The following is a 21,161-nucleotide window of genomic DNA, read 5'->3' as shown; positions in this document are numbered from 1 at the left end:
AGAGCTCATTTCTTATCTAGGCCTAACCGCCATATGGATTTTTACTAAACTTGGTAGATATGTAGAACAGGACGCCTCAAGGTGACTGGAGAAATTTAACTCTAATTGGCAACTGGGTGGCGCTATAACAACAGAAACATGCTTCAAAATGGCTAAAATGCGACTGATCGCTGTGGCTCCCCCTGTGGACCAATGTTGGTGTTGTTTTCTAATATTTGGTATGACTAAGTCATGGTATGGTATGCTGTACTCAACGGGTATGGACTAGTAATTATTACTATCATAAAAATGAGTTAATATATCATGTTACCTGTAACTGTAAGTTAATATGACTATCTCTCATGGCCTCATTATGAGAACACACACACGCTACACTTCCTTTATAAAGTGTCCCTTTAAATCCAAATTTACAGGATGTTTGTCTGTTTTACAACCTCATAAAACTGTAGAGTGAGAGACAGATGGATCGGACTGGTTATTATTTAACCAGCAACTACACACACACACACACACACACACACACACACACACACACACCCTCCAGTATCGATCAGTCCAGGTCCTCTCCTGTGAAGCAGGTAAGACTCTCCTTTGTAAATGCATCTGATCGCAGAGTTTCGATCTCCTCTTCTTAAATATAAAGTTGATTCTTGAGGTGTTTATCAGCAGGTTCACCATCGATCGGTTTGATCGTGACATCTGAAGTCAGGTGGACTTCTGTTTCAGCTTCAGTCCAAAGTGAGTCACTGCTTCGTCTGCACACCACCCTTCTGATAACACTAAAACAGGAAGTTACAGTGACTGTTAAATAGTTTTATTATCAGCTGATCAAAATGTCATTTAAGTTGTTGTTTTAACATTTTGACACGTGAATTTTATTTTCTGTTCCCATCAGTGACACTGCATCAACAAAAAGTGCCTGAATAAATCATCAGTATTTTCTATCATAACAAACACAAACACTCACAGTAAAGTGACGCTTTGTTTTCTGAGGGATTTTTATTATTTTACCAACTTAACTTGTGTAAGACAATTTTTTAAATGTTTTATTGCATTTATATAAATAAAATGTGTAGATTAAAAAGCAGAAACAAAATGTGGTGTTTACTGCGCAGGCTGTTTATCAGGAAAAGTCATGAAAGTTTTTATAAATAAAATAATTTAACAGCAAAAAATATTTAATGTCAAACTCAGTGTTGTAAACAAATGTTGTTGATCGTTCGCCTCAGCTCGTCCGTACGAGATGGATCTCGACACCGAACGCAGTCGTCATGGCAACAGCATCTCCAGAATCCTCAGCAGCTGGGGTCGTCGCCTCGGTGACAACGAGCGGGACGTGCTGGCTCTGAGCGTGCTGTTGCTAGGCGACAGGCAGAGTGGGCGGAGCTCTGTGGGGAACGCTCTGATTGGTCAGTAGAATCTACAGATTGGCCCAAATCACATCGTAGAAATATTTTTACTTTTATTGTCTTTTATTGTCTTTGTGTTGTCGGGCAGGTGGAGAGGAATTTAAAACAGGCACCTGCATCTCTGGCATTTCCGTGACGACGGAGCACAAACTGCTCAGCCGCAATTTCCCAAAGTACTTCAGAAGGCGGGGGGCGGAGTCTGACCTCATGTTGAGAGTGATAGACACGCCCCCTCATGTGATCCAGTCACATCGCGTGCATGAGCTGTGCCCTGAGGGTGTGCATGTACTTGTGCTTGTTGTGAGAGCTGACCTGCTGCACGGCAACACACACCTGACGGAGCACGTGGAGGTACAGACACACACACACACACACGCACTCACACACACACACATACACACACACACACAGTGACGTACAGGATGTTTTGGGTGATTTTGTGTGTTCTGTGTTTTCAGACTCTCTTCGGTCCTGAATGGCGTCGTCATGCTTTACTCGTCCTCACACACGCTGACCACCTGAAGGAGGCGGGGCTTCACCCGTCAGTCTACCTGACACAGACCAGTGATTGGCTGAGAGCTCTGGCTGAAGAGGTGGGAGGAGGAGTCTTGTTCTTGGACAACAGCTGTGATTGGCCGTCAGTCAGAGGACGACCGCTGAGAGAGCGACTGCTCCGCCTCTCAGCCAGGAACCATCACAGAGCTCTGACGGTGCAGACGGAGCCTCAATCTGAGCTTTAAACGGTGCACTAACGGCTCCACACTGACGTACGATCCTCCAACAGAACGAAAGCTTTCTCTGCTCAGAGGTATCGTACATATGTGTCGGCTCCGATTTGACAGTTTGGTTCAGCCAAATTCTCTGGCCCCTCCCATGTAAAGGTGAAAAAGGGCGAGAGTCAGCAGCCCAACTGCCTGAAGAAAATGTCTGTTGTATGTTTCTGCAAACCACAAATATGTTTCATTTGACCGTTTCATATGTGTCATATCCATGTTTCTAACGTGACGTAGTATCTGAGCTGACTTTGTGTAAAAGCCACAGAACCTGTTTACCAACACATCGTGGCATTTTCCAGCAGCATTACAGCCACTAAACTTTGGTGTTGTCATCAACACATTGCTGCATCTCCTCGATTTAAGTACTGTTCAGACGGGATTAGTTATACATGATGTGGACTAATGTCAGTTTACCACAGGATGTCTGTAATATAAATGTCTGATTCACACGGGACAAGAAATGGCATGTGCGTGCTACGTTGCTTCCTGTGAGCATCAGCTGAAGGATGATAATAATGAATGATTAACCCAATATGAAACATTGCCCATGATCAGGATTGTGTGCACACAACGATCAGCAATATGGATTTACATTAGGCCGACCTAACACAACCAGAAGTCTTGTGGCTCTGAAAAGTGCTTTCTTCTCGACCTTTTTGATTGGTCTATGCGATCATTAGAAGAATGTCCACTATCACGACTGCTGACAACACCGGATGCTTCTTCAAGCGCCTCCATCATCGAAAAAACGTGGAAAAATGGTTGTAAACAGGACGAAATATTTACAGATATTTTTACAGAGGATCGCGTTCATATGGGATTAATATACCCGAGGTATTTTCCCCGGACCGTTTTACAGAAGGTAAAAGTCGCCGTAATTTTTACTGACATTATCCGTAAAGGCCCATTTATGCTCCCTTTACATACGATAACGTATACGTCCGTTTCAAACGATGTTACTGTCACTGCCCACATACTTCCATGCGTCCTTTACGTTGGCATGGATGTTAACCAATATATCCACCAGGGGGCAGCCCAGCGTCTAAAGTTTATGACAACAGCAAACTCAAAAACAAACATGGCGACTGTGGAGGAGATATTGATAATGTACCTCTTGCATAAGAGACAAAAACAGAGGCAGCGTTGTAGGAGGCGGTGGTCGGTGAGGCCGTTAAATACATCGCGACTGGAGGACGGAGAATTCTTTTCTCTGGTACTGCCGATGACAGAAACTGAATTGTTATTTCTTCTTCGTGTCTCACTAGAGCTACGTATCGGGTAGTGACAGCAACACTGCCCCCACGGTTCCCAGTGGTACTGCTCCGTTTGGCCCGTATCCGTAACGTTGAGCAACGTTAATGATTACAGACATGGCGCGTTTGGACGGGACTAAAATCCCTGGTAATAATTACCTTACCTCACGTCTCCACGTTAAACTAATCCTGTCTGAACAGGGCTTTAGTTGTAATCCCCCAGATTTATACTTAAAAGGCTTTTTTTTCACATAAAATGCTTTTAAAAAACTGCTTTAGTCCCAAACTGACACACTTGTTTGTTTGTTTTTGGACCTTTAGCATCGGCCTTCATTTCCTCAGGTCCTTTGTCAACAAGAACACTCAAGGACACACTTTTGTGACACCACACCTGATGTTTTTAACTGCATATCACAGTGTTTCCCAGTGGCATTTAATCCCCACATCTGTACCTAAAAGGCTTTTTTTTGTTACATAAAATACTAACTAATGTTATCGTACACTGAACTGTGACAAACAATACGTCACCACAGCTTAATATCTTCTGTCTAATCAACTTCCTTCCTTTCCTCGGGTCACGTGTAAACAGATCACTTGAGGAAACAGATGACTGTGGTTTCAGATTTTTAATCAATAAACAGTGATTAAAGGAAAATGAATTTCTCTTTCATAAGCTAACCGCACCAGCTGGTGAGTGATCGTCAGCAGCTGATTTTTGTTGTTGCTTTGCCACAGCTGAGCTGGTTTTTCACAATAAAAGCACTCTGGTGACCATCACGTCTGCAGCATGTCTTGTCCTCGATGATGTCACCCCTCGTGGCGTCTATCTGATGGCGCAGTTGGTGAGGGTGGGCGCTCTGCACAGCCCCTTCCCCTTCACCTCGAACCCGCAGCCCATGTAGTTGGCCACGCCCTTAGAGTCGACCTGCAGGTCGGGCTGGAGAAGCTCCCACACCCTCTGTTTGGACTGCAGCTCTCTGTCCGGGTCACCTGAACACACACAGACAGAGTCACAGCAGGTTCATCGGTTCGTTATTTAATTTCATCGTTGTAGCCATGCTTACCGGGGTAGTTGAGGAAGGTGATTCTGTCTCCGGGGGTGGAGCCAGTGGGCGGAGTCAGCAGCTCAGTGTGGTCATCAGAGGTAGAGCAACAGAGGAGGCGGGCCTGGGAGACCACGCCCCTCAGCTTACAGGACTTGACGTTGCATAGCAACACAGCTAGACTGCCCTGAAGCTGCAGACGGACACAGAGGGAAATTAGTTATGATAAATATGATGTTTAATAACGACAGATTTTAGATTAAAGAGACAGAGATTAAAGAAAGAAAAGGACCAAACTAAACAGAACAAAGTGACAGAAATTATTATAATGAAGAAAAGCAAGAATTAAAAGGTTAGAGAAAAAATTTAATTTCTAAGAATAAGGTAGTAATCAAAATAAAGTTTTAACTTTTCAAAACATTTAGCGAAAAAAAAAATTCAGAAATTGATTGATATTATTACAAAAAAGTTGTAATATTTATAAAATAAAGATTTAACGTAATGAAGTTAAAGTCATAATATTTTGAGACTAAAGTCGTGTCATAAATAATAACTTAATAAATTAATATTTTATTTTATTTCATTCCTGGAATAATGTATTTAGAGGAAAAGTTCTAATATTTCAAGAATAAAGTATCATTTTGAGAATAAAATCTTAATATAAAGAGAATAAAATCACAGTATTTGAAGATTTAAGTCCATAAAAGCTTCAAGAATAAAGTTGTAGTCAAATGTTTTGATTCTGAGAATAACGTCATTATATTTTGAGAGGACAGTTTTAACATTCTGAGAATTAATTCAAAATATTTCATGAACAAAGTCAGAATGTATTATGAATAACAGTCAAATAAGTTGTAATGCTTTTAAAATAGTTTGTAAAAGTTCGAGAATGATGTCATATTTAAAGGGAAAAGTTTAAACATTTTTAGAATAAAGTAATTAGTTACCACCACTTGGTTCGTTTTCACTCCCAGTTTGCTGACGACCGTGCGGGGTGCGTTCTCTCCCACGTCCACTTCCTGGACGGACATGGCGTCTGTCAGCGGGTGCTGGCGGACGCTGAGGATCCGTCCAACCCGCAGGTCCAGTCTCGACACATCGACACGAGGCTCCACCTCCAACGAGAAGGAGTCAGAGGACGGACGAGCTGAGAGGCAGAAAAGCGTAAAGTCAGTCTATAAATACTCCTCCTTCCATCTTTGCTTTCACTTTCTATATTTCCTTATCAGTTCCATCCTTTCCTTTCCCACTTCCACCGTGCTTCCTTTCCTCCTTCCTGATCTCACCTTTCCTGTCTCCTCTCCTCCTCCTGCTGTGTCTGTCTCTGTGGTCATGTGAGGAGGGGGGAGGGGCATTTGAAGGAACAGCAGCTGTTGCTCCAGCAGGGGATGGAGGTTGATCGACAGGTGTTGTGGGGGCGGGGTTAACAGTTGGAGGAGACGGGGCCAGGGAGAATAAAGCCTTGGCTGAAAGACAGAAAAAGAGATGTGATGGTTTTTTAAGTGATGTCGTATTGTCGGTAAATAAATGCAGGAATTTAATTTCATGTCCCGGCTGTTTGTTATCTTTGAGACAAATCTCCAGAAGGGTTTGACTTAATAAAGTTCTTATTAAGTTAAAAATAATCCACTCCGGAGTTATTTAAATCTGACCACAGTCAGCTCAGAGGGAAAGAAAATCATCCACAGTTGTCCGTATGTGTGTCTGCATGTCCCCGTCTCTGTCTTTGTGAGGACCAGGTTGAGTTTTAGAACTGGAGAGTCGGGGCCTTTTAAAAAGAGACTGTAATCTGGGACAGTCAGGACGTCTTTGAGAGTGAGGACATTTTAGAAAAGTGAGGACAATCTATGGAGAGTAAGGACATTTTATAACTTATAGGCATTTATTGAAACATTTTAGAAAAGATAAGATAGAACATTTAAACAAAGTGAGGACATTTTAGTAAGTGGGGATATTTTCACAGAATTAATACATTTACAGAAAGTGAGAACATTACATGGAAAGTAAGAATATTGGAACTTGAAGACATTTATTGAAAATGGGGATATTTTAACAATGTCAGGGCATTTTAAAAAGTGGGGACATTTTTGGAAAGTGAGAACTTGAATGCAAAGCAAGGACATTTAAGTAAGGATATTTTGGAACTTGAGGGCATTAATTGAAAAGTGAGGGCATTTTTTAAAAATGGGATGTTTTTACAAAATGATTGATTCATTTCCTGAAAGCGAGAACTTTTACACAAAGTGAGGACATTTTGAATAGTGGAGACCTATGGAAAGTAGGATATTTTGGAACTTCAAGACATTTATTGAAAACTGAGCACATTGAGGACATTGTGGGAAGTGGGGACATTTTGAAAAGTGGGAACATTTGATGGAAAGTAAAATGTTTTGGAAAAATGTTCATGTTTTTTTAACTTTATGTTTAAAGAAATGTTGCTTATTTTTACAAAACATTTTTACAGCTCTTTGAAGACTTTGGGGGACATTATCTGGACAGTGGGGACATTATCTGGACAGTGGGGACATTTGGGACATTTTTAAAAATGTAGAGCAGCTGTAGAACATATTTAGTTTTGCTCTTGTGTCTCAAAGGGCTGTTTAAGGGTTAAGACTTGGTTTTAGGATTAAGATAAGTATCAGGTTCAGGGTTTGGAAATGCAGTATGTCACTGGAGATCACGTGTGTGTGCATGTGTGTGTGCGTGTGTGTGTGCATGTTTCATGCATGTGTGTGTATGTTTACTGGTGCGTCTCCTCTGTTTCTCCTGCAGCTGAGCTCTCAGCTGCTCGATGTCTTTCTTCAGTTTACCGTTTTCGACCAGCAGCTTCTTCTGATCTCTGACTGACGCCTGCAGCACTGAAACACACACACAGAGTTCATCTCGTCCACAAGGGGGCGTCTTACCACCATGAACATGAACCTGCTGCACATCATGTGTCAGCTCCTCCACCAGCTCCATGAACATGAACCTGCTGCACATCATGTGACTCTTCTACAGACACGTGAGATTTGAAATCAAAGCAGGAACCAGAGAAAATGTTAACGTGTTGATTGATCACTGATCTCACATTCACAGGAGATGAGTTGTTGGAGTCACCATGAACATGACATCAGCTAATGGATCATGCAGAACATTTATCAGAGGAAGTTCTTACGTGCTTTTTCTCTCGTCAGCAGCGCGTGAGTTTTAAAATACTCCATGATCTGCTCGCCGTCTTCTGGATCGAGCTTCATGAGAGCCGCTGCCAGGCTGAGAGACAGACAGACAGACAGAGGGTGAGACAGACAGACAGAGGCGACAGCAGCGACAGGAAACAAGAGACAAAGAGACAAAAGTCAATTTTCTCACAGGAAGCTCCAAATGTGTGAAGGAAAAATAAATTCTCTAAATTTACTCCCAAACTCTCGAAGCTGTGTTTCACCTTCATGAAGACCTGATGGAACAAAGGTCACGTGTGATGTCGGTGTCTAAAAGACCTTTGTGTCACGTCTCAGGTCAACTGAGACACGATCACGTCTCATGGCGAGTCACAAGTCAAATTCAGGTCTCAGCTGAGAAAAGTTCAAATCAAGTCTCAAGTCAGCTGTAAAAAGGTAGAGTCAAGTCTAAACTGAGGCAAGTCCCAAGTCAGTTGGAACAAGTCAAAGTCTAGTCCCAAGTGGACTGGGGTAAGTTTAGTTCAAGTTTCAAGTAAGCTAATACAAGTTCAAGTCAAGTCTGACCAGATGCAGGTTAAATTCAAGTCTCAAGTCTGTTGCAGACAGGTCTAGTCAAATCTAAACTGAAACATGTTCATGTCAAGTCTCAAGTCAGTTGGAACAAGTCAAAATCAGGTCAAAGTTTGATTGAGACTGAATGAAATCGAGCTGCAAGCCAGTTGAAGCCAGCCTCAAGCTGAGTGAGTTAAGTTCAGGTTGAGTCTCAAGTCAGTTGAAATAAGCTCCAGTCAGGTCTCCAGTCAACAGAGACAAGGCCAAGTCAAGTATCAAGTTTGGTCTCAGCTGAGACAAGTTCAGATCAAGTCTTAGGTTGATGGACAGAAATTTAAATCATGTTGCAAGTCATTAGAGTCGAGTCAAAGTCCAGTCTCAAGTGGACTGGGACAAGTTCAGGTAAAATGTCAAGTACATGGAGACAAATTCAAGTCAAGTCTGAATAGATGCAAGTTCAAATCAAGTCTCGAGTCTGTTGCAGAAAGGTCTAGTCAAATCTAAACTGAGACATGTTCAGGTCAAGTCTCAAGTCAGTTGGAACAAGTTCAAGTCAAGTCTAAATTAGAGCAAGACCAAATGAAATCAAGGCTCAAGGAAGTTGCAGTAAAATGTCCAGCCTTATGTTGATTGAGCTAAGGTCAGGTCGAGTCTCAAGTCTTTGAAACAAGTTCCAGTCAGGTCTCAGCTGAGCCAAATTCAAATCAAGTCTCAAATCGATTGAGATAAATTCAAATCAAGTGTAAAGTCAGTTGCAACAAGTATACGTCCAGTCTCAAGTGGATTGGGGTAAGTTCAAGTCTGACCAGATGCAAGTTAAAATCAAGTCTGTTGCAAAAAGGCATAGTCAAGTCTAAAGTGAGACATGTTCAGGTCAAGTCTCAAGTCAGTTGAAATAAGTTCCAGTCAGGTCTCCAGTCAACTGAGACATGGCCAAATTAAGTCTCAAGTCAGTTGCAATAGGTCCAGCCTCAAGTGGACTGGGGTGAGTTCAGGTCAAATGTCAAGTAAGCTGAGATGAGTTCAAGTCAAGTCTGCAGTCAGTTAGAACAAGTTTAAATCATGTCTCAAGTCAGTTTGACCAAGTCCAAGTCATGTCTAAGTTTGTCATTTGATTCTTCACATCCCTCAAACAGATGTAACAAATCAAAATGTAAATGAAAGGGTTCAACTGACTTTATGATCGGCACTATTTTCAGTGACACTGCAGTGGGCGTGGCCAAAACATGACTGACAGTAGGGAAATGCGACAGGCAGTGATGTCATGATCACAGAGGTCAAACATTTCTACAGATGGTATCTTGAGGATGTCATTGTTGTCAGTGCCAGAGGGCTCGACACACACAGAGTGTGAAATGTCAGAATTAATTGATAAAGGGAAGTTTGTTTGTCATTTCATTTCTGTATCAAAACAGAAACGACTCCTGTTGTCTCCATCCGCCTCAAAGCACTTCCTGTTTGACGAGTCGAGTAGAGTTCACACCTGTCAGCCTGCAGAGATCCCTCAGTGAACGGTTGCCAAAAACAGAGCTGCTGTTTGTCTTCATCATTTCAGTACTTATTTTAGAAAGCACTCGTCCATTTGAATTTAAGGATTATTCTTTTTCCCCGTCAGGTGCTGTTTCAACCTTACACTGTATAAATAATGGATGTAGTCAAAAAACAAGATGGCGACGGCCAGAATGCCAAACTCATCACCCTGATGTCACCCATTGGTTTGTTGGCTCCCGTTGTGAAGCCTTGAGTTTGGCATTTTGGCCGTCGCCATCTTGTTTTTTTGGAGCCAGAAGTATTCATATTTGGATGCAATGTATTCTCATTGAATGGTTCATATGATATCCTACGAATTAGCGCCCCATGAATGTTCTTAACGTAACGTTACATAATCAACGTTAATTTACTGTGATTAGGTTTACGGAAGAAACACGGTGAAGACAAACCTTAAAATGACTCAAAGTTCACTCGTTTGTTGAGATCCAAACACATGACTCCAGGGGAAGTCCGGTTTTTCGTGACCCAACCTGCCTCCTAACAAGCATTTGGGACTGCTTCTTTGTTTACTGCTAGCTTAGTTAACACCAAGATCAAGCATTTGAACATTATACCCTAAATGTAACAAACTAAACAAAAAGATAAATAAATAACATCAGGCACTAAAAATACCTGTCCAAAAACACAAATCTTCAAATCATCAAGACCTAGTGCCGATTCTGGATTTATTGACCATTATCTAAAAGCTTTATAGACATAGGTATGAATTAATGTTTAAATCATTGTGCATTTACAGCTATGGTTTACTATGATAATGATAATTTTTGGTAGCAAACAACAGGCAAATATTTGAAACAAAATCGGGAAAAATGTCAGATAAGATAAATATATGACTTTTTTTTTAGACTAAAACGTCACAGTTAACTTTTATTAACTGAAAACACACTGAAATAGCAACAGTTAAGTCTACGCTCTGTGAATCTGGGTTTTTATCATGGTCACATTATAACTAGTTGCCCAGCAACGGCACCCAGCTGTCAGTCAAAGAGGCCACGCCCCTTATTATTTGTTACTTAATAAAATATAAACAGGTGAGTTGTATATAAAGCTAGCTATAGAGACCAGGCTGTGAACATGATTATTTCTACATGTTAACATGGGAGTCTGTGGGGAATGACTCACTCTTGGAGCCAGCCTCTAGTGGTCATTAGAGGAACTGCAGTTTTTGGCACTTCAGCACTGGCTTCATGTTTCAGCCTCAGAAGTTGCTGCTTGGCTTCAACAGGTTAGACCGACTTATTTGAAAGAGAAAACAAAGGTGAACAGGTGGAAAGTACGTTTATTAAAATCCTGTTCTGAAGTACAAATACTTGAAGATTCCTGTTTTCGACTCCCTTATCCCTCTACTGTGATTCATTTAAGCAAGAAATATTGTACTTTAAGTTTTAGTTTCTTATGAAGGTGCTTGTGCATTTGGAATATTGCAGCCTGTGTTTTTACATAAATCTTTAAGAATTTTTTTTTAAAAACAGCTCTTGTGCCATGACTTTCCTGCTTTAAGCTACAGAGACGTTTTATTTCTAGAACATTTTCAAGTTGATTTAAAATAAACACAGGTGTAAATAATTTTACTGCACTAAAAAATAAAGTTTTTATACTACTTTGTTAGGAAGTTAAAACTAACTCCACTTCGACAAACTAAATGCAGTTTAAACATAAGCCCCTTTTACACTGCCAGATTTTCGGCAAATGTTGGGCCGTTTTGCCGGCAAGCTGTGAGCGTTTAGATCCGAAGTGCCCAATTTTCCACCTCATAGGGTAGACATATTGGTGGAACCCTTTTAGTTTAAACAGAACGGGAGGACCTGTTGATGACGTGTGGGAGGAGCTGTTGATGACGCTGCAGGATAAACAGGAAACAGCTGATAGCAGGAATTAGCGAGCAGCTAGTAGCAAGAGGGAAACACAAACCTGACAGACACTGTAAAGATGAGCAACTGGGGAGACAAGGAATTGCGCGCCCTCCTTGTCCTCGCAAACGAAGAGGCCATTAACCGTCAGATGACGGGGACGGTGAAGAACGGGCCGACTTACGAGAGAATCACTGAAGGACTGACCAGCCGCGGCTTCCCTCCCACGTCACTGTTTACGTCACACGTTGAGCTACACGTTTTGTTACTTGCTCACGCCCCCCATTGCCCCGAAAAAGGTACATTCTGTATAAACAAAAGTAGGTAGGCGGCATTTTGCTGCACTCCCTGATTTTGTTTTTATACTGCCAATGCTGAAAGAAAACTGATTGGGCTTTCCTGCAGATTTGCACAATTTCTGTTTAAAAAGTGCAACAGATGCACCAGTGATAATAATCCTGTTTACACGATGATGTCATGATGTTTTATGTTTTACGTCACATTTTGCTTCCAAACTTTTACTTAAGTATTTCCTAATTTAACAACTTTGACTTGTAGTGAAGGATTTCACCTTGCTGTATTACCACATTTACTTTTTCACCACTGCTCACCAGATCTCCACAAACTCCAGCACAACAGGACCAGAGAAAAGAGAGTGAACATGAAAGCATAGAAAGAGCCGTCATTCAAGTTCTGATAGATGTTATCTGTGATGAAGGAACGTCCGCATTAATACCATCAAAGCCCTGTGTATACACACACACACACACACACACACACACACACACACACACACACAGGCTCACTGCAACCAGCCTATTTGCATAATGATAAACAGAAAGCAACTGACGCACCCGTCTGCTGTGAGTCTGGTTAACATTTACATATACAAACACTCAGCTGTCTTCGACACACACACACACACACACACACACACACACACACACACACACACACACACACATCAAGACAAGTTCATTACTGAAGGGAAATACACCTAAAATTAAAAGTTTTTTATACAATAACTCATGAAAAATTAATCTTGTTGGGGTCAATTTAAACTGATTTCTGTTCATATATTACATCTTTTTCATTCTATTTAATTTCTCAGTCATGTGAACACACAATGTGCTGACCTCACACCAGGTGTGAGACACGTCCAGGTAACACGTGTGGATTGTTGCAGCTTCTTCACATAAAAACTGCTCCGACAACAGGAACCTTCAAGACACTGCTGAAGACCTGTTTTTGTTGGTGCACGATTGATTGACACCTTGAATTAATTTCATCCTCTGTTGCGCTGCATTGTGTTCTCTGTTATGTTTATTTATTTTTATTTTCCTGTTGTTGTTTCTGTATTTTGTTGTTTGTTGTATTTCATGACCGTTAAGGACAACAACAAAAGTGGAGGGGGCAGCAGTCAGAGTTGGGTCGGGGTGACTTTCACTGAGTAGGCCGGTGTTTGGGATTACATTATCTTAAGTTTGAGAGCTCCTGCTTTACCCTCAACTCAACCAATAGTCTTACCCCTAAATTATAATACATGACCTTGTGTGGACCCCACCTGTTGTCCCCGAATGAAACTGGGGTCCCCACAGCGGCAGCAAAACAGACACTCACACACACACAAACAGGCAGCAGCTGCTGAACCACTGAAATGCAGAAACAGCTGCAGCCAGGCCTCCTGCTATAAATAACACGAGCTGCTACGAGACAAACTACAACAGAGGTGGGAGAAGCTCTCAGACTGTAGCGACACTTCAATAAAGAAATACTCTGTTAGAGGTGAAAGTCTTATTTAAGTGTAAAAACTGTATCAGCAGAAAATTGTACTTAAAGTATTTAAAGTTAAAGTATTGACTCTACAAAATGGCTCCATTCAAAGTGTTACGTTTACATATAAAGTATTTTATTCTCTATATATTTGGAGTTGTGATTGTATTGTTTTTTCAGTCCATGCAGCATCTGAATGTGTTCAACAACTATATTTACTGTTTCATCTATATAAACATAATCTTTTAAACCTATCACATGTTGAATTTATAAAACAGTGTGTGAAATATTCACGTGGAGAGTAACTAAAGCTGTCAGATAAATACAGTGAAGTAAAAGTACAATATTTACCTCACATGTTGTCGAAGTGTCACGTAGCATAAAATCAAAATACTTACCTTAAATTTGTACTTAGATACAGAACTTGGATGAAGTTACATCAGGACAACTTTCATGTTTCATATTTACACCAGATGAAATGACAGACAGGAAAATGAATCAAAGGTAAACAACAACAACAACAACAACAACAAAACATTATTTAAGGAGAAAATAAAACCTTTAATCTGTTAAATCTGATTAAAACAGCTTCTGAAAACAAGAGAAGAATGATTTCATGACCACTTTGCAGACTTTGAGTCAACCTTTAAACGCCCTCTGTGAGGAGTTTCAATCTTCATATTACACACACACACACACACACACACACAGACACACACACAAACACACAGGTTTGTAGGTCGTACCTGGGATGAAACAGGTTGTCAGCGTTGTCCATGTTGCACGATGTTGTCGGTCGGATGGTGAGACACAGAAAGAGTTTGTCTTCAGCTGAGACACACTATCTGTCAGCTGTCTGTTTCCATCTACAGCTGGGTGGAGGTCAAAGGTCAAACACCTCCCATTTTAAAATCACAGAACAAGACTCCACCGTAATGAGACATCTGATAAACGTCTCCATTTTAATTTGCTTTGACTGGGTGAAGATTGTGTTTTATGTTTATTTGATGGACTTTATGTTTTGATGTTGTTGTTGTTGTTGTTGTTGTTGTTGTTGTTTACTTTGTACTGTACTGTGGTGGAAGAAATATTCAGATTGTTTACATATTTTTTATTTATTCCTTTATTTATTATTTTCTTTATTTTTTATGTTATTTTTTATTTTCAAGGACCTTTCTAAGTACTTTTAGTCTATTTTTTATTTAATCATTTTAACTCTTTTATGTTTTATTTTATTCTTTTGGAAAAAATATTCAGATCCTTTACATGAGTTAGAACTTTATTATATTTTTATGTATTATTTTATTTGTATTCATTCTTTATTTTGAAGTACTTTTATTTATTTATTTTTTATTCTTTTTATTTTTTTTATTCTTTATTTTTAGCCTTTTTCACTTTGTATTGTGTAGTGTTGCAGGAAATATTCAGCTCCTTTACTTAAGTCAGTACTTTTTGTATATTATTCATTTATTCTTTATTCTTTTTAATTCTATTATTTATAGTTCGGAAAATTTGAGTTTTTAGTAAAATATCCAAAAGTGCAAAAAAAATAATTTTTCAGAATATTTTAATAAACGTTTCCATGGTAACAGTGAAGTGGAGCTCCAGTTGCAGCTGGACGAGGACATCTAACTGGCCTACTGTCCTTGTCCCAGTATACAAGCACGGGAGGGGAATCCATTTATTGAGCCAAGTATGTGCGACTCCTCTACGATAGGTGGAGATATGCCCCCTTTCAGCTTGTTAGTATTGGACCTTTTTCCTGTTGACCTATTACGTCACAGACCAAACAATGGACAAACAAGTTAGCTACGGTTAGCTAGCAGCTAACTGCTACCATGGTGGACAACTTTACAGCTCTGTACATTTGGTCCGTCCAAAAAGTCACGGCTCTGGATGTAGATTTCTCCATGTTGTTACCGGCTTCTTCTTCTTCTCTCACACATCTTGTCTGTCTGTCTGTCTGTCTGACTGTCTGTCTGTCTACTTTAACAAGTAAAAAGATATTATTGGATGTGTCTCTAATGTTTGACAGCACAGTGTGGATTCAGTGTTCCTGTATTGTTTTTCTTCCTGACCTCATTAAAACTCAGCTTTACAATCAATGGATCAATAAATCTATAGGTGTGTCTGAGCAGCTGAGGTCAGGAGGGATCAAACCTTCTCAGTGTAATACAAGCCGTCAGTATGCAGAGAGTGTGTACATGAGTGTGTGTATATATAGATTCAGTACAGCAGTGTGTTTGAGGTGTTCAAGGTGTTTGCCGGCACATGAACAGCTCCCTCTGGTGGAGAAAGCCCAGAACTACAACCACCATCACACCAGACTTCCTCCGCAGTTTACTTCCTCTCCATCATCATCATCATCATCGTCATCATCATCAGGGGGTTCTCTTCTCTCCAAACATGCTCTGATGTTCTGCATCAGGACCTGACAGTGGGAACTAACATGTGACACTTACAGATGTTTTTATTTTTTACAAGCGAGTGAAATAAAAACACAAAGATTTGTGAGCAGATATTCATGTACAGTGAAACTCATCTGTCAGCTGTGGTGTCTGAATCCAACGTTGTTATGTACGTGTTTGGTTTTGCTTCTTTTTTTTTGTCAGTCACTGAGCAAAGAAATGACAGACCCTGGGAGCATTTATAATCACGTCCCGAACTCCCTCAATGAAACCTGCATCCGCCAAGAAATGTTTGAGTCACCACCAAAAACATCTGCATTACTTTCTGAATATATTGTTTCTCTCATGTTCACCTGTCACCAGTAAAACCCTCGTTTATACTTCAGTCTACAAGTGAATATTCTAATGAGCCTCAAGTTACCACCTTCATCAAAATATTAACGTCCTTTAAGACACAAATGAAAGTGTAGTTAACTGTAATGTTATTTTGTACTTGTTTTAAAAGTCACTCAAAAAAGCTTCACCCATCAAGCTAGCTAATGTAGCTAATGTAGCTAGCTCCTCCCCTGGGCTCACACTTACCTTTGCTGTGCTCCTTCCTTGTTGGTCAGTGATGGAAATACGGAAATCAACGCGCAATCGCAACAAACGACGGTTTTGAACGCAAGGTTTGAAATTTGACTCCCACACACACTCAGCACACACTCCTGTGTGACATACCTCAGGCGGGGTTCGAACCCGCAGGTTGGCAGCTCTCTACGTTGGCGGTCGGCGTCCTTCACCACTGGACCATCTCCGGCGCTGATCAACACAAGGAACCAGAGAGAGATGAAGATCAGACTGAAGCTGCACAAACTTCATCTTCATCAACCTGCAGAGAAACAAAGTTTACAGACTGAAACATGTCCTGGTGTTCTNACCTCCTCAGTGACACCGAAACATCCTAAAGGAACACTAGAACCACCTAAAGAACCTCTACAACAGTGTTAAAGAACACCAGGACATGTTTCAGTCTGTAAACTTTGTTTCTCTGCAGGTTGATGAAGATGAAGTTTGTGCAGCTTCAGTCTGATCTTCATCTCTCTCTGGTTCCTTGTGTTGATCAGCGCCGGAGATGGTCCAGTGGTGAAGGACGCCGACCGCCAACGCAGTGAGCTGCCAACCTGCGGGTTCGAACCCCGCCTGAGGTATAGCTGCCAACCTGCGGGTTCGAACCCCGCCTGAGGTATGTCACACAGGAGTGTGTGCTGAGTGTGTGTGGGAGTCAAATTTCAAACCTTGCGTTCAAAACCGTCGTTCGTTGCGATTGCGCGTCGATTTCTGAATTTCCATCACTGACCAACAAGGAAGGAGCACAGCAAAGGTAAGTGTGAGCCCAGGGGAGGAGCTAGCTACATTAGCTACGTTAGCTAGCTTGATGGGTGAAGCTTTTTGGGATAAAATTCAAATGAAAGGTAACTACACTTTCATTTGTGTCTTTAAGGACCTGAGTTTCCTCATGACATCATTTCTCATCAGTTTTGATCAGTAGATTATAATTTAGACAAAAGAGTGATGTCAGCGATCAACAAACAACGTAGGCTAACTGTGAAAGACAGACCTGCCCTCAAACAGAGCGGACATGACGTCCTCAGACGTCCCTTCACTTCCTTTAACTGTCACATTCTGACTGTCACTACGTCCCCTAAGTGTCAGAATCCTGAACTCTTTACTAATTCAGACGATGCAGATATAATCTAACATGCATCAGCACAAACTCCTGCAATGTCTGAGTGTTGCTAAACTCTATGTTTTCCTGCACGGACAGTGTTGCTGTGGACAGTGTGTCCTTTTTCACATCAGACATGTGGACTTCTCATAGTAGGAAAAGAACAGAAACAAACTGTGTTTACTGAGGCTATGTTCCACCCAGTGTTCCAGTCATCCATGACAGTTGGTGCTTTTCAAAGTCAAGGATTCTTTCTTGGTGGGACAGGTCCATTCATGACGGGTCCTACAGAGGCGAGGTAAGACTCCTTCCTGGCATTCAGTGAACACATATTGGAACAGGTCAGCAAGTGTCCAGGTGTGTCTCATTGAAAAGTCCTCTTCTTCTCTTCTGGCAAACCATGGGCAAGGAATCATGGGTAATTCATACATGCTGTGCATCCTTGAAAATTCTCAGAACAGAGGTCCTTGGTAGAATTCAGAAGAGTGAATTTTCTTCTGGAGTGAAGCATGTGCAGCTCAAACCCTGTAGCAAACCATTTCATTACATCTGAACATTTACCTTTCCAAGACTGATGCCAAGAAAGTGAAGCAGAGCAAATTGAGAGAGGTTTTAGTCTCAGCAGGCTGAGACAGAATCTCCAAATAGGCCATGTTATGTTCTGCCTGTGCCTCTCAGGTGACTGTGAACTCACCTAATGTCACCAACATGTTACTGTTGTTATTCATTCCATCTAAATACAACTGATTTGGGCTTTATTTATCAGTCACACCTCTTTACAAGTTCCCATTCAATGAAATCGAAACAAATGGACAGAGTAACAATAAGAAGGTAGTACCACATCCAGCCAACAGGTGGAGACACACACCATGAAATGAACTGATGGGGGCTTTAACTCATCGATGTCAGCTGACTACAAAACCTTGTCCTCACCATCCAAATGAAGACAGACCATGTTCACATCTGGAATCAGATCAGATGTGATGCACTTGATTATGTGAGGGTGGTCCCTCCCCCAGTGCTGGGGGCACTCGGGCTCAAGAGGTTGATACATTCAGAAACATTAAAGACAGCTCTAAATGTTCACTCTCACTGAGAATGTGTTGAAACAGACATGAATCAGTCTGATCTGAGATCAGCTCTGAGTGTCTTTATGAACCAGACCTTTCAAAATAAGATATATCTTGATGAAACGTTCTCCTGAGGGTCGACAGAAGGAAGATACACAGAGCAAGAGTGGGATTTGAACCCACAACCTTCAGACAATAGAACTTGATCTCTACCAACTAAGCTGTTGGGACCACATGATGTTAGCTCAGTCTCACACATACAATAATTTGACTTTCTCACCTTTTCAGTGTGAATCTTTTTCACTCATGTCGAAGACCCGTTGAACCTCCTCAATGACCACTACATCTAACAGAACCTCTACAACCTCCCAAAGGACCTCTGTAACCTCCTCAGTGACACTGGAACATCCTAAAGGAACACTAGAACCACCTGAAGAACCTCTACAACCTCCCAAAGGACCTCTGTAACCTCCTCAGTGACACTGAAACATCCTAAAGGAACACTAGAACCACCTGAAGAACCTCTACAACCTCCCAAAGGACCTCTGTAACCTCCTCAGTGACACTGAAACATCCTAAAGGAACACTAGAACCACCTGAAGAACCTCTACAACCTCCCAAAGGACCTCTGTAACCTCCTCAGTGACACTGAAACATCCTAAAGGAACACTAGAACCACCTGAAGAACCTCTACAACCTCCCAAAGGACCTCTGTAACCTCCTCAGTGACACTGAAACATCCTAAAGGAACACTAGAACCACCTGAAGAACCTCTACAACCTCCCAAAGGACCTCTGTAACCTCCTCAGTGACACTGAAACATCCTAAAGGAACACTAGAACCACCTGAAGAACCTCTACAACCTCCCAAAGGACCTCTGTAACCTCCTCAGTGACACTGAAACATCCTAAAGGAACACTAGAACCACCTAAAGAACCTCTACAACCTCCCAAAGGACCTCTGTAACCTCCTCAGTGACACCGAAACATCCTAAAGGAACACTAGAACCACCTAAAGAACCTCTACAACCTCCCAAAGGACCTCTGTAACCTCCTCAGTGACACCGAAACATCCTAAAGGAACACTAGAACCACCTAAAGAACCTCTACAACCTCCCAAAGGACCTCTGTAACCTCCTCAGTGACACCGAAACATCCTAAAGGAACACTAGAACCACCTAAAGAACCTCTACAACCTCCCAAAGGACCTCTGTGACCTCCTCAGTCACACCGAAACATCCTAAAGGAACACTAGAACCACCTAAAGAACCTCTACAACCTCCCAAAGGACCTCTGTGACCTCCTCAGTGACACCGAAACATCCTAAAGGAACACTAGAACCACCTAAAGAACCTGTACAACAGTGTTAAAGAACACCAGGACATGTTTCAGTCTGTAAACTTTGTTTCTCTGCAGGTTGATGAAGATGAAGTTTGTGCAGCTTCAGTCTGATCTTCATCTCTCTCTGGTTCCTTGTGTTGATCAGCGCCGGAGATGGTCCAGTGGTGAAGGACGCCGACCGCCAACGTAGAGAGCTGCCAGCCTGCGGGTTCGAACCCCGCCTGAGGTATGTCACACAGGAGTGTGTGTGGGAGTCAAATTTCAAACCTTGCGTTCAAAACCGTCGTTCGTTGCGATTGCGCGTCGATTTCTGAATTTCCATCACTGACCAACAAGGAAGGAGCACAGCAAAGGTAAGTGTGAGCCCAGGGGAGGAGCTAGCTACATTAGCTACGTTAGCTAGCTTGATGGGTGAAGCTTTTTGGAATAAAATTCAAATGAAAGGTAACTACACTTTCATTTGTGTCTTTAAGGACCTGAGTTTCCTCATGACATCATTTCTCATCAGTTTTGATCAGCAGATTATAATTTAGACAAAAGAGTGATGTCAGCGATCAACAAACAACGTAGGCTAACTGTGAAAGACAGACCTGCCCTCAAACAGAGTGGACATGACGTCCTCAGACGTCCCTTCACTTCCTTTAACTGTCACATTCTGACTGTCACTACGTCCCCTAAGTGTCAGTTAAGCTAACGACTGATTCTACTGGCTCTGTGTCTCTGTTGTATTAATAATAGACTTTTTTTTTTTTTTTTTTTTACTTTTCTACTTTTAAGTTGGAATTTGAATGCAGAATATTTACTTGTATTTAAGTAAAAAACTTTCTTTTTTTCTTTCTTTTTTTTTTTTTACTTTTTTAAACTTTTAAACTTCATTACAGTGTCTGAATATCAATTCATTTTGAAATTTTATCTTAAAAGTCAAAAGTTCAAAAGTCCAAATTTATTTGATTTATAAAATTGAATAAGTAAAATTATGTTAAATTAAATTAAATTAAATTAGATTAAATTAGATTAAAATATCTCAATAAATTAAACAATATAACTTGGACATTTGTATTTTTAGTAATCTTAATTAAAATCATCTTCCATTTACAACTCTTTATGTTTTTCCCTGATGAAACCAGAACTCTTATCTCCTCCATCACACGGAAAGTACCGAGTGTCACCGAGCTCAGGTGAGTCATTTCCGTCAGCTCCGGAGGTGAGTCAGCAGGGCGCGTCCCCGGAAGAGGTCGCGCCATATTTGGAGAGGAGGAGCGGTGAC

General features: G+C 41.2%; 2 protein-coding genes across 5 annotated transcripts; one reads left to right on the top strand and one right to left on the bottom strand.

Annotated features, from left to right (window-relative positions):
* The first annotated feature begins 549 nt into the window (after positions 1-549).
* LOC126403727 (GTPase IMAP family member GIMD1-like) lies at positions 550-3,950 on the top strand. 2 transcript variants are annotated; one of them, XM_050066462.1, is made up of 5 exons: positions 550-578; positions 670-738; positions 1,230-1,409; positions 1,498-1,760; positions 1,868-3,950. In XM_050066462.1, exons 3-5 carry the CDS (start codon positions 1,244-1,246, stop codon positions 2,147-2,149), a joined length of 711 nt encoding a protein of 236 aa, XP_049922419.1. In that variant the 5' UTR covers positions 550-578; positions 670-738; positions 1,230-1,243; the 3' UTR covers positions 2,150-3,950. The 2 variants fall into 2 exon arrangements, with proteins under 2 accessions (XP_049922419.1, XP_049922420.1); XM_050066463.1 differs by having other exon boundaries at positions 555-578; positions 667-738.
* Positions 3,951-4,053: 103 nt separating this feature from the next.
* LOC126403726 (aminoacyl tRNA synthase complex-interacting multifunctional protein 1-like) lies at positions 4,054-14,242 on the bottom strand. Of its 3 annotated transcripts, none has more exons than XM_050066461.1 (7): positions 14,115-14,176; positions 7,639-7,733; positions 7,292-7,339; positions 5,768-5,947; positions 5,429-5,628; positions 4,503-4,674; positions 4,054-4,428 (listed from the first exon to the last, which is right to left on the bottom strand). In XM_050066461.1, exons 1-7 carry the CDS (start codon positions 14,144-14,146, stop codon positions 4,262-4,264), a joined length of 894 nt encoding a protein of 297 aa, XP_049922418.1. In that variant the 5' UTR covers positions 14,147-14,176; the 3' UTR covers positions 4,054-4,261. The 3 variants fall into 3 exon arrangements, with proteins under 3 accessions (XP_049922418.1, XP_049922417.1, XP_049922415.1); XM_050066460.1 differs by lacking the exon at positions 14,115-14,176 and adding an exon at positions 10,868-13,587 and having other exon boundaries at positions 4,056-4,428; positions 7,226-7,339; XM_050066458.1 differs by having other exon boundaries at positions 4,057-4,428; positions 7,226-7,339; positions 14,115-14,242.
* Positions 14,243-21,161: the final 6,919 nt, after the last annotated feature.

Source organism: Epinephelus moara, chromosome 17, assembly GCF_006386435.1.
Source record: "Epinephelus moara isolate mb chromosome 17, YSFRI_EMoa_1.0, whole genome shotgun sequence".
Classification (NCBI taxonomy): Eukaryota; Metazoa; Chordata; class Actinopteri; order Perciformes; family Serranidae; genus Epinephelus; species Epinephelus moara.
The sequence above is the reverse complement of the archived record's forward strand: the minus strand, read 5'-3'. Positions and strand labels throughout refer to the sequence as shown.